Here is a 12,543-nt window from a genome sequence, read left to right as displayed (position 1 = left end):
TCTACAAGGTAGGTCAGTTACTACAAATATATATGGTCATAACTCAAATACTTTCTCTAGTAGTAATTATATACCTTTTGTTATGTGATCGTAACTCAACTATATGTGTCGTTGTAACTGACTATTTTCTTAATTGTAAATGATAGTTTTTTAGTTGTAACTAGGAGTGATGCAACAGTGAAATATAGTGTGTCTAGGCATAGAATAGACTCGTTGTATATATATAACATAGGCATGGGGCTAAGCCCCTAGCTACCCCCTTGTTTCCGCCCCTGCTAGGGGAGCTACTGCCGGGAGCACCCGAGCGACGGAGAGCGCGACGATGAGCTCGACCAACATGCCCACACTGGCAGGCAGTGGAGCGAGCATTGCAGGCTGCAAGGGCCTACTGGGCCAGCATGAGGTCCAAGAGACTATGCCTAGTTGAGCCAGTGCCAGACCGGCCCGAGAGGTCCATTTGGCTAGGTCTGGGCATGACATCTTTAGTCCCAGGTATTGATTGGAGCTCAACCTACAAAGTATTTGGATTAGTGCACGCACAACATTATGTTACTGTTTTGATTCGACCGGTGCTTACGGGTCGAGCCACAGCTAATCGAGTCAACAGAGTAAGGGTAGCAATAGGTCGGGACCAGGTAGAGCGAGAACACATATGACCTGAAACTCGAGACATCAAACCCAATCCAGTCTCGAAATTCTTACCAGGTGCAAAGTCATCTTTGACCTCGATGGTGACCTGAGACCCGATGATAGTGTAGGCCATCGGCTGCTGGCGAGGGGAGCCGAGGAGGGTGCCACACAGGAGTCACAAATGGGAGAGGAAGGAGTGACCGCTGCGGCCCTACCCCATTGCCATTCTTACAACAGAGCCTATCACTCAGAGAGAATCCTCAAAAACCCTGAAAGAGAGAGAAAGAGCATAGTATCCAGAAATCACCTATTTTTATTTCTGCAAATTCATCTATGGATATAGGTTTCTTTTTTATATAGATTGGATACAGGTCTCAATAATGCCAAACGCATCACAGATCTCTGTTGCAACGAAGAACTAATAATTTTAGCAACTCCTTAGCAACGGCGGGTCGGCGAATGGCCCGTTGAGCACCCCCTGGGCGATGACATCGTACGCCTTCTCCGTCATGTGCATGCCATCCCAGCTGGCGAAGCTGCCGGGGATGCCCCAGACCCTGGCCGTCTTGTCGCACCCTTTGTCGGTGTGGTACCGCCCCCCGCCGCCGCAGCACGCGACCAGGGGGTCACCGATACCGAACCTGCCCGGGTTCATGACTAACTCCATGGCGGCGCCGTAGTAGTCGGCGTAGATGAGCTTGACGCCGGGGTTCCGCGCCATAAGCCGGTGCACCTCGTCGAGCAGCGCCTGGTTGTGCCGCGAGGAGAAGTCGTTGTACCACCGAAGGCACCGGTGCTCGTCGTAGTCCGCGGGGTTGTCACTTTGGAACCCGCTCAGGTACGACGGCACGCACCCGATGGGGAAGTTGTTCGGGATCACGATCGTCTTCGCGCCCAGACCGATGAGGTCCTGCAAAATGCACGCGTTCTGATGATCAGGATTCATGTGTGTTGATGATGATGACGACGACAACGTTGATGTGGAAGTGCAAGCGCACCTGGGCGAAAGAGCCTATCAATGCGACGATGTCCGGGATGAACTGGTATGCTTGCTCGCGAGGCCTCCGGGCGCCGAACCAGAAGTTGTAGTCGTTGCCACCGATCTCGCCCAACACGATGATGGACTCGCCTAGGAGCTGTCTCTTGTCACCTGACAGAACGAATGTGTGCAATGGATAAGCAATCGATTGGGCACATGCACGTATGCCGTCGTCGTACACGGATAAACAAGCGAACACGGATTTTGTTCCATCGAGGGCATCTCCCACCATTGCCCGAAAAGAACAAAATGGGAACAAACTTTGGGAGAATAGATTTCGCTATTTTATTTCATCCTTTGTGCGAATCTGAAACTGAAAGTAGATCAAGAGTTAAGGGAGTAGTGGGAGGAGGCACCACTAGTGGGACAAAGGCTTTTCACGAGTACAGGCGAGCTAGTAGTTACCGTCCCCGGGAGCTATCCGTTGCAGCATTCCTTTGAACCAATCGATCTGCTCGCCCAGGTGACTGGGCGTCGACACGCTGTGGTTCCACCTGCGGTAGTAGCTCGAGGGCAGCGCCGTGGAACCAAACACGGCGAAGTTGGCGCCGGTTGGGAACAGCCCCGAGTCCTGCTCCGGAAGGTTCGGTGGTATCAGCGGTAACTGGAGCGCTTGCGCTGCAATGCACGTACGACATGACGACGGTGAGAAACAAAATGGAAATACATAGAGGCCCGATCTGGCACGGTAATACTAGAAAGATCGATGCAGCGGTGGTGCAGTGCAGTGCTCACCGTAGAAATCGACGATGACGCGGCCGTCGGAGATGCGGCCGGTGGGGTGGTTGAAGTAGGTCATGCCATACGGGAGCTCCTTTATCGCGGACGGCCCGTTGCCGGTTACGTGCGCGAAGTTGCCGGTGTCGATGATGGAGTCGCCGAAGCTGAAGATGCGCTTGTAGCAGCCACATAACCCCGCCGGAGAGTTGAGCAGGATGACGACGGAGACGAGGACGATGGACAAGCGCTTGGAACTCCTCATCTCTGAACACTAACACTTCACTGCACGAGTGCACGTTCGCCAGGTGACTCGCCTTTGACCACCTTTATAATATTTCTGTGAGCAAATGTACCAAGGAACATCGATAATGTTCTGTGACAATATACATACGTCTCTGGCAGCTCATCCACAAATAACCGATTGACCCACTGAAGACATCGCCAGAACTGATATGCAATGTTTTCTGAAGGACAAGGATTTAAATGGTCCTGAACGTTTGTGGAACATTGATTCCCGGTGCATACTCTGAAGAATCCATTTTGCAAGATATGACGTGATATTCTTATGGCGTGAAGATTGATTTCAGGAGATATACCATGTATCAGTTGTGACATGGCAAGAGATCACTATTGGTTCAAAAACAATATCATTCATAAATATTGGGCAACTAAAAGTTCCAAAAACCAGAGCACATACCCACAGATTAAGGCTCAGTTTTCAACGTATGAATTTTTGTAATATCCATGCAAGATTTAGGAAAAATTATGTGCTTCAATTAAACTGGAGCCTAAAGCATATTAACTGATTTTTTACTAAAGATCAGATACAGATCTAGGCGTTGTTTTAAACTAATATCGTAACAAAAAAGAACTTTTCACTAGAAATGCTAAACTTCAAATAAAAATCCCCCAATACAACTCTCAACGCAGACAAAAAATGAACTTTGACCTTAAACCAAGAGAATATGAAGACATCGCCAGAACTGATATGCAATGTTTTCTGAAGGACAAATATTTAAATGCTCTCGAACGTTTGTGGAACATTGATTCCCGGTGCATACTCTGAAGAATCCATTTTGCAAGATATGGCGTGATATTCTTATGGCGTGAAGATTGATTTCAGGAGATATACCCTGTATCAGTCGTGACATGGCAAGAGATCAGTATTGGATAAAAAACAAATATCATTCATAAATATTGGGCAACTAAAAGTTCCAAAAACCAGAGCACATACCCACAGCTTAAGGCTCAATTTTCAACGTATGAATTTTTGTAATATCCATGCATGATTTGGGAAAAATTGTGTCCTTCATTTAAACTGGGGCCTAATGGCATGAGCTGATCGCAATTCTCAACACGTGTCTAGCATGGTGTGACGCTAGGCAAGACCCCAAAACATTCTAACAAATCCGATCAGGAGCTACAAGATTCTTTTGGTATTTTTTTATACAAGAATTCTAGCTTAGCAGGTGTTGAGCAACGGGGTGTCCACGTACGGCCCTTTCAGCACCCCATCAGCGATGATACTGTACGCCTTCTCCGTCAGGTAGATGGCGTCCAAGCTGGCGAATGTGGCCTGGTTGCCCCGCACCTTGGCATTCTTGTCGCACCCTTTGCCAATGTGGTATCGGCCGTCGCCGCCGCAGCATGCGACCAGACGATCGTCGCGATACCTGTCCGATCCCATGCAGAAAAAAAATCAGAGCAAACATCAGTTCACTGTGGCTCGGGATCGGAGAGTGGAGACCGCCACAACGTTTGGATCATCTATTGCCCACGGTAGTTCTTGGCATTCTGGACGAAGTGCATGGCAGTGCGGGAGTAATCGGCTAAGATGATCTTAACGCCGTGGTTCTGCGACCTGAGCCGGCTGACCTCGTGCGCCAGCTGCTGGTTGTGCTTCTTGGAGAACTCGTTGAACCAGACGAGGCCAGAGGCAGTCCCACTTAGGGTTATAGGTGTTTAGATGCACACCTAATTTTTTGTGCAAAAAAATTTCAATAATATGTCATATTCTCTAGGTGGCATCGAGTCCAATGGCTAAGCCCAACACGTGGCAACTTGGCTGTGGCCTGTGGGCAAGCCTAGTCGGCCACAGCCAATGCAATTGCATCAATACCCATGGCCCACGTGGCCACGCCCAGCGTCCCAGGCCTCCATGAGGCCATGAGCTGATGAGTGACGACCATGAGACTGCATTTGCTCGTCCTTGATCGTGAGATGTAGGGTGGCGATGGCGGCACGGGCTCGAGCCAAGCGGGGTGTGGCTATGGCTGTGGCATGGGAGCTAGCGAGGCGGGGCGGATGGCGCGGCGCGAGCACAGGGAGTTCTGGTTCAGCTAAAGGTTGTTCAATGTTCATACATCATTGTTGTTGGGGAAACACCCCAGCCCTGAGGTATTTCTGACGAGGCCTGGTGGCATGCTATATCGATCATTACTACGTCACATGTAAAGGGGTGAAGAGCTCAAAATACCCTTCTATGTACGTGATTGTAACATAATATCTTAGGGGCGGGATGATAATTTCCTCTACCCCTTCTCTCTGTAAAACAAGCCCCCAAAGGGTAGGGGAGGGGGACTCAAAATTCTCTACCACAAACTCTATCTCAGCTCTCTCTCTCTCTCTCTCTCTCTCTCATTCTCTCGCTCCTTTCAGCCCGCAGTTCATCCCTAAGCTTGAGCCTCCTCATTGGAGGAGGCTCTTGCCATATTCTATCCGGGGCATATTTTCGTGTCCCAATAGATGACGTCGTAATAAGCCTATTATAGTGGCACTAGCTCCACACCTCATAGACTACATGCCTTGGTTGCGCGATGCACTACCTCGATGGCCCCCCTACCTCAGTAAAAGCCCACATAGATGGCATTAATAAGCTCATCACCATGGCACCACTCTGCCACCTCGAAGGCCGAATGCCTCTGTCGCGTCAAGCATATAGATTCCTCCACCACCTCGAAGGCCATATGCCTCCGTCGCGTCGAGCAAAGGTTCCTTCGCTACCTTGAAGGTTCCCCCACTTGCTGAGTACTCTATGTGCTCACACTTGCTATTTTTCCTACACCATGCGACATGTGTGCTGCTGCTCAATGAGTGAAGATGTTGAAGACTATTAAGACGAGGTTGTGATGTTCTAGGCGTGTGTCTCCCGGTCAGTTGGCTGCGGTGTTGTTGGGCACCAGTGTTTCTCTTCCGCTGCAGATATCTTTATAGAAGATAATATATGTCAATTATTGTAAGAGTTTAACGTTATTTAATAAAAGTATTGTTTTTGTTACTTCACTTGTGACGTCTTTATGTGTGTTGAACATTCTGGGCACACATAAGCCGCATCTGGTTTTGGCCATTAAAACTGGTTGTGACAATGCCATAGACCGCTTGCATCGTTTAAGGTCGTCTATCGGTACAATTGGCTCTAGCACTTACCGTACTCACCACATGCTGATCTAATGGTAAGGTAAGTCGATTATCATATGCTATGTTAACACTTGTCTTGCGGCTCTATGATGCATAAGAGAAAAAGAAAAAGAGAAGCAATGTGGCGGGGAGCTGGAGGTGTCCACGACACGCTCGCGGTAACCCCGGTGCCATAGGGGCATTGCAAGTGGGTGGTTCCGGGTATGAGAAAGGTTGGCTCGAGTACCCCCTTGTGTGTACTTTCGTAAGTAGCACAAGCTGAATGGTCCTTGAGTCATGTGGGTAAAATTGTACCCCCCCTGCAGGGTGTAAAAACATTTTGAAATGCCGCGCTCTCGGTCATGAGCATGCTATTGTTTCATCCAACGCCTGAAATTCATTTCCAAAAATATGATTCGGTTGTAGAATTTACGAATGTGGGATAAGGATATGGTGTGATGGTTTCGGTTGGTGGTTTGTTGATGAGATACTATGGTTACTATACATACATGTTCAAGTTGTGGTTTACAGGGCAGAAAGGTAGTTGTTTTTCGAGTTAAGTATAGATGCTCACACATATGTGTCTAGGTTGCTTACCACATATATTTTACTTAACCTTGTAGCCTACTCTTGCTAATAACTCAATGCATAATCCTTGGACTCGAGCTACGTATATGTGCTCTATATGGATTAAGTCTTGCGAGTACCTTCGTACTCATGCTTGTGCTTTCAGGTTCTGCTGGTGAGGGTGATGCGGTATTTGGCTACTTCGTGCCCGCCAATGCAGGTGGTGGGAAAGAGTAGTGCATCCTACTCTGGTGAGGCGTAGTTTTTGGGGTGGAGCCTAAGGGCATATGGTTTCACTCTCCTTTTGTTGTTGTTAAGGTTTTAATCTTCCGCTGTGTAGTTTCTCTTTGTGTAAACTGTTGCAAATGGTTGCATGCTTAAGAACTTGTAATATAACTTTAATCACTCGCTTTTTCTTAAGCCATGTTGTGATATACATGTTGGAAAGGCATGTGTTCTGATCTTGGGCACAAAACACGTGACGGGACTACCGGGATGGTATTCTGGTTAATCATTGAGTTGGTATTTATGAATAATGATCCTCCTGATGATTAATTAGAATACTGTTTAGACGGTTCCTCACAGCATGGTATCAGAGGCTGGTTTAATGAAGTAGCCTAAAAATATTTAAAATGTTGTTTAGTAAGTATGTCAACCTCACTAAGCAACTCACTAAAGTTTACTTGTGCCTCTTCCTGCAAATATGTACGAACATGCTATATTATGCCCCTAAGTATAAATCGTGGATACGAGCGACGCTTAAGTTGTTTGTTTTTGCATTATGATGCACTCGAGAAAGAAACGGTAAATAGGAGTCGAGCATGCATTCATTGTTCACTATTGGTCATATGCATACATGTTTCCATATATAAGGTATTAAGGGTCCAAGCAAACGATATCTAGCGAATGCTTTTAGGCTGCGCCGGAGTTTGACTTTCCCCTCTGCGTCTTGACGTTGCAACATGATGAGAACCCATAATAGTCTCGGAGACCTTCCCAAGGGTTCTAACAAGAACAACCCTCCGCCGCCTCCACCATCGAGCCTGGCGGATGTGCTTATGCAAATTGAACAAAACCGTCAAGCTCAGATGGCACTCCTCGAAGCTCTCGTGCATAACACGGCCCCTCAAGGAGGAGGTGGAGCCAGACGTCGAGACGACTTCTCGGATTTCCTTAGGACTTAGCCACCCACCTTCATGTGTGCTGAGGATTCTCTTGATGCAGACCATTGGCTTAGGACTATCGAGCAAAAGCTCGCTCTCCTCAGATGTGAAGACCACGAGAAGGCGCTTTTCGCCGCCCATCAACTTCAAGGTGCGACGGGCGCATGGTGGTCCAACTATTTGGCCATGCACCCCGCCAACCATCGGGTGTCTTGGGCGGAGTTCTGCCAGGCATTCCGTGATTATCATATTCCCAAGGGGATAATGGAAATAAAGAAGCGGGAGTTCCTGGATCTTCAACAACGGGGTAGATCTGTTATAGAGTATGTGCAGGTGTTCAACCACCTTGCACAATATGCGCCAGACGAGGTCAACACTGACGAGCAAAAGCAATATCACTTTGTGAACGGCCTCTCTCTCAAGATGCAAGACCGTTTGTTGGCTCATGAGTTCGCCAACTTCAATAGGTTGGTGAGCACCTCTCGCACCGTTGAGTTCAAGATGAAGGGCCATCAAGAGGAGAAAAAATGCAAGAGGGTTCCGTCGCCTTCTGTGGGCGGGACCTCTTAACCTACCCGCACAGAGAATCAACCTCCACCATCTCACATGTCGGCCTCGACTGCTCCATGACCCATGTGGATAGTATGACACCCATCTCTCTCCGCTCCGCAAGGACAAGCTCCAAGACCCGCATGATCCCAAGTGAGTGTGACAGGTGGCCCTGGCAACCCGTGCTACAATTGTGGGAACGTTGGGCACTATGCATGTGATTGCCCTTACCCCAAGCCGAGAGCCGTGGCGACTGCTCCAAGGCCACCACCCGCTCAATCTACTCCACAAGCCTCCTAGGCTACGCACGTCCCCAAGCGTGGTCGAGTGCACCATGTCACCAATGAAGGGGCTCAGGAGGACGACAGCGTGCTCATCGGTACACTACTCGTGAATTCTCATTCCGCAGTTGTTCTTTTTGATTTTGGTGCATCCCATTTATTCATCAAGGAGGGTTATACTTTGAGACACCATATAGTTATCGAGACCCTGCCATGTGCACCTTCCATTTTCCAATACTACAACTGTTACTTATTCCCGTTCCAATTGATTCACTGTGATTTATGGACTTCCCCCATTGTGAGTTGTTCTGACTACAAGTACTGTCTTGTCATCCTTGATTATATTACGCATTACTCCTATAGTTTCCCTTTGCGTGCAAAGTCTGACACATTTCATACACTATCCACATTCTACCATTATGTTCTCAATCACTTTCACCTCTCAATCCAATGCATCCAGTGTGACAACGGCTGGGAGTTTGACTATTCCATGTTCCGTGCCTTTCTCTCTTCCCACTAGATCACTCTTCGCTTGTCCTGCCCATACACTTCCTCCCAAAATGGCAAGGATGAACATATGATTTGTACCACTGACGATATAATTTGCACTCTTCTGTTTCATGCGCATATGCCTTCTACCTTTTGGGTCCAAGCTTTACACACTGCTACCTACTTACTCAATCGATGTCCCTACTCTCCACTAAACTTTCTTACTCCCTATCTTGCTTTGTTTGGCGAACAACCCACATATGATCAGTTGCAAGTATTTGGGTGCTTGTTCTACCCCAACTTATCTCCTACTACCCCACACCAATTAGCTCCCAAATCATCTGCTTTTGCCTTCTTGGGATACCCACTAGACCACAAGGGTTATCAATGCCTTGATTTATCCACTCGCAAAATTATAATTTCTAGCCATGTTGTTGTTGATGATGAGTACACATTTCCCTTTGCCACACAATCACCCACAACTTCATCACGATCCCATCCAGCCACACCCAAGCCGCAATCGTTTTTGGATATGTTACCAGTACGTAGACCGCACTCCACAGAGTCCTGCGCACCTGATGCGGTCTTACCCATTCCATGTTCACCATGTAGCACACCGCCCGCAACGGCTGGCCCAAAAAATCCACTCCCGTACCCACTTTCTACACAACAGTCGATAGCTGGCCTTGCCGCTCCCATCCATATCCATCCTTGAACTTTAGCTCTGTGCACCGCATCCCCCACCCCAGAACCTGCTCCAGCACCCTCTTCCTCTTGTCTTGCTCCTGTCTCCGGTCATCACATGGAGATGCAAGCAAAATCTAGCATATTCATTCCTAAACATCAGTTTAACCTTACTGCTACCACCATATCCCCCATCCCACCTACATACCGTTTGGCTCTAAAGACCCGAATTGGCACTGTGCTATGCTTGAAGAATTCACACCTCTTTAAATCCAACAAAACCTAGTCATTTGTTACACCGCCTCTTTGGGTCAACATAGTGTTCGAAAAATGGATCTTTAGGCATAAGCTCAATCCAGACAGCTCCCTTTCTTGCTATAAAGCTTGATGGGTCATACGGGGATTCTCTCAAAAGGTCGACATCAATTACACAGAGACCTTTAGCCCGATCATCAAATCTACAACCATACGCATAGTTCTCTCCATTGCCTGCTCTTCCTATTGGCCAATTCACCAACTTGAAGTCTCCGATGCCTTCCTTCACGACCATCTCTTTGAGACCGTGTTTTGTCAACAATCATCTGGGTTCATAGATCCCACTTATCCCTCTCATGTATGCAAACTCAACATGTCCTTTTATGGACTCAAACAAGCCCCTAGTACTTGGTTCGTCCAATTCACCACCTTCTTGTGTTCCATGGGCTTCCACTCCTCTAAGTGTGATACATCTCTGTTCATATACAAATCCCAACACCACATGATGTATCTTCTTGTCTATGTCGATGACATCATCCTCATGGACAATTATCCATCCTTCTTAGCCTCTCATTTCTAAACTTTGAAAAGAGTTTGCCATGAAGGATCTCGATTGGCACCAACATTTCCTAGGTGTTTCCATCACCACTTCAACCCATGGTATGTTTTTGTCTCAAGAACAATAATATGCCCTTGATTTGCTCAATCGTGCTTGTATGTCCCAGTGCAATCCATGCTCCAGACCCACAGACACCAAACCCAAACTTTCATCCACGACCAATGATCTCCTTCCCGATCCCACCGAATACCAAAGTTTGGCCAGGGATTTACAATACCTTACACTCACTCGCCCGGATATATGTCATGTCGTGCAACGACTATGCTTGTTCATGCATGATCCACGCCAGTGTCACCTTCAACTCCTCAAACATGTTCTTTGCTACATCTGCGACACTAGTCATTACTACCTTCATCTTCATCACACTAGCTTGTATGTGCTCGTTGCCTACTTCGACTCTGACTGGGTTGGGTGCCTGGATACATGATGCTCCACTTCTGGTTATGCAGTCTTCCTCAGCATCAATTTGGGTGTCATGGTCGATCAAATGCCAGGCAACCATTTCTCTATCTAGCGTGGAGGCTGAATACCGTGGCATTGCCAATACGGTAGTGGAGGCTTGTTGGATCTCCAATTACTTCTAGAACTGCATCGACCTCTCTAGCGCTCCACTGTAGTCTACTGCAACAATGTTTCGGCAACATACCTCTCCTCTATCCCAGTACAACACCAGCACATGAAGCACATAGAGATCAACCTCCATTTGATTCACGACAAGGTCTCTCTCGGCGCCATTCAAGTCCTACATGTGCTGACCTCGTCTCAGTTCATTGACATATTCACGAAAGGCCTTCCTGGTAGCATCTTCAATGTTTTTTGTGACAACCTGAACGTTTAGTCACGTCCTGGTTGAGGGGGCTTGTCAAGACTAATTCATTAAGATCTTAGACGCTTGCGGCTCCAAGGCTCCATGGACTCAATACTCAATGGCAACTCCTAGTCCCTAGCCTGGTAGTTAGGATCTCTAACAATTCATCATTGACTCAGGTGCACAGACACTCCTGTACCTTGTCTATTTAAGGCCATGAGCCATGGATACATATATAAGCTTGAACTACACATTTCTACACTAATGTTTTGCCTGCCTAGTTCATTAGGGGTAGGCCCCTGCGCACCCCCTCTCTCCACCCCTGCCTTGGGGAGCGCCTGGGCGATAGAGAGCGCGCTTGCCCAGCATTGCAGGCTTCAGGGGCACGACTAGAGCAACTCCCCGTGGTCCTAGGTATTGATTGGAGCCTAGTCTACCAAAGTATTTGGACTAGTGCATCGCCCAGGATTATGTTAGTGTTCAGGTGCGGCTGGTGCTTATGGGCCAAGCCACAGCTCAGCCAAATAGAGCCTATCACTCAAAGATAATTGTTGGGGAATTCTCCAGCCCTAAGGTACTTAGACAAGGCTCGGTGTATACTATAGCGATCATAATATTTCAGTTACTATATCACATGTAAATGGGTGAAGAGCCCAAAATACCCTCATATGTATGTGATTGTAACATAATATCTTAGGGGTAGGATGGTAATTTCTCCTACCCCTTTTCTCTATAAAACAAGCCCTTAAAAGGCAAGGGAGGAGGACTCCAAGTTCTCCACCATAACATAGACTCTATCTCAGCTCTCTCTCTCTCTCTCTCTCTCTCTAACAGCTGGCACCGTTCGTGGGGAAGTGATACAAGAAGCCATGTTAGAAACCAAAGGCCAAGAGCACACCGGTAGGAGGGAACATGGAAACCCTACACTGTCGCATAGCTCGAACTCCGAGCAGAATGTTGCACAGTTTGCCACTTCTTGATGTTGAGCATGTGGTCGTCAAGCTGCTAGCGGTACACACATCCTTGCGCCCCACATGAGGGAGTTATCATTGAACTGTTGTCAGCGTGTGGGTTCATCTGCTACCTCTATCGTGTAGCAGCCCCGCACGCCGGCTCATTGTCGATCACATGAGCAAGTGAGAATCGTGATGCTCACTGAATGGGCTCGCCATCTCCCTGCCACAACCACAAGGGAGTCACTATCGCGCTATGCCACGCTGCGCTGGCCAAGCTAGTCATCACCGTGAGGTACGGGAGGATGCCACCATGTCGTTCAGTGGCATGCTTGCGATCGGGGGGCACATTCGCACACTCTCCGAAAAAACCACGAAGACCCTCTCGGC

The 12,543-nt window shown here is 47.9% G+C and overlaps 1 protein-coding gene across 1 annotated transcript; it reads right to left on the bottom strand.

Annotated features, from left to right (window-relative positions):
- Positions 1-1,057: 1,057 nt before the first annotated feature.
- On the bottom strand, positions 1,058-2,651 carry LOC133889076 (GDSL esterase/lipase At1g28600-like). Its single transcript, XM_062329536.1, has 4 exons — positions 2,405-2,651; positions 2,075-2,287; positions 1,629-1,780; positions 1,058-1,540 (listed from the first exon to the last, which is right to left on the bottom strand). Exons 1-4 carry the CDS (start codon positions 2,649-2,651, stop codon positions 1,058-1,060), a joined length of 1,095 nt encoding a protein of 364 aa, XP_062185520.1.
- Positions 2,652-12,543: the final 9,892 nt, after the last annotated feature.

This window comes from Phragmites australis, chromosome 1 (assembly GCF_958298935.1).
Source record: "Phragmites australis chromosome 1, lpPhrAust1.1, whole genome shotgun sequence".
Taxonomy (NCBI): Eukaryota; Viridiplantae; Streptophyta; class Magnoliopsida; order Poales; family Poaceae; genus Phragmites; species Phragmites australis.
Note: the sequence above shows the minus strand (reverse complement) of the source record. Positions and strands in the feature narration are given on the sequence as shown.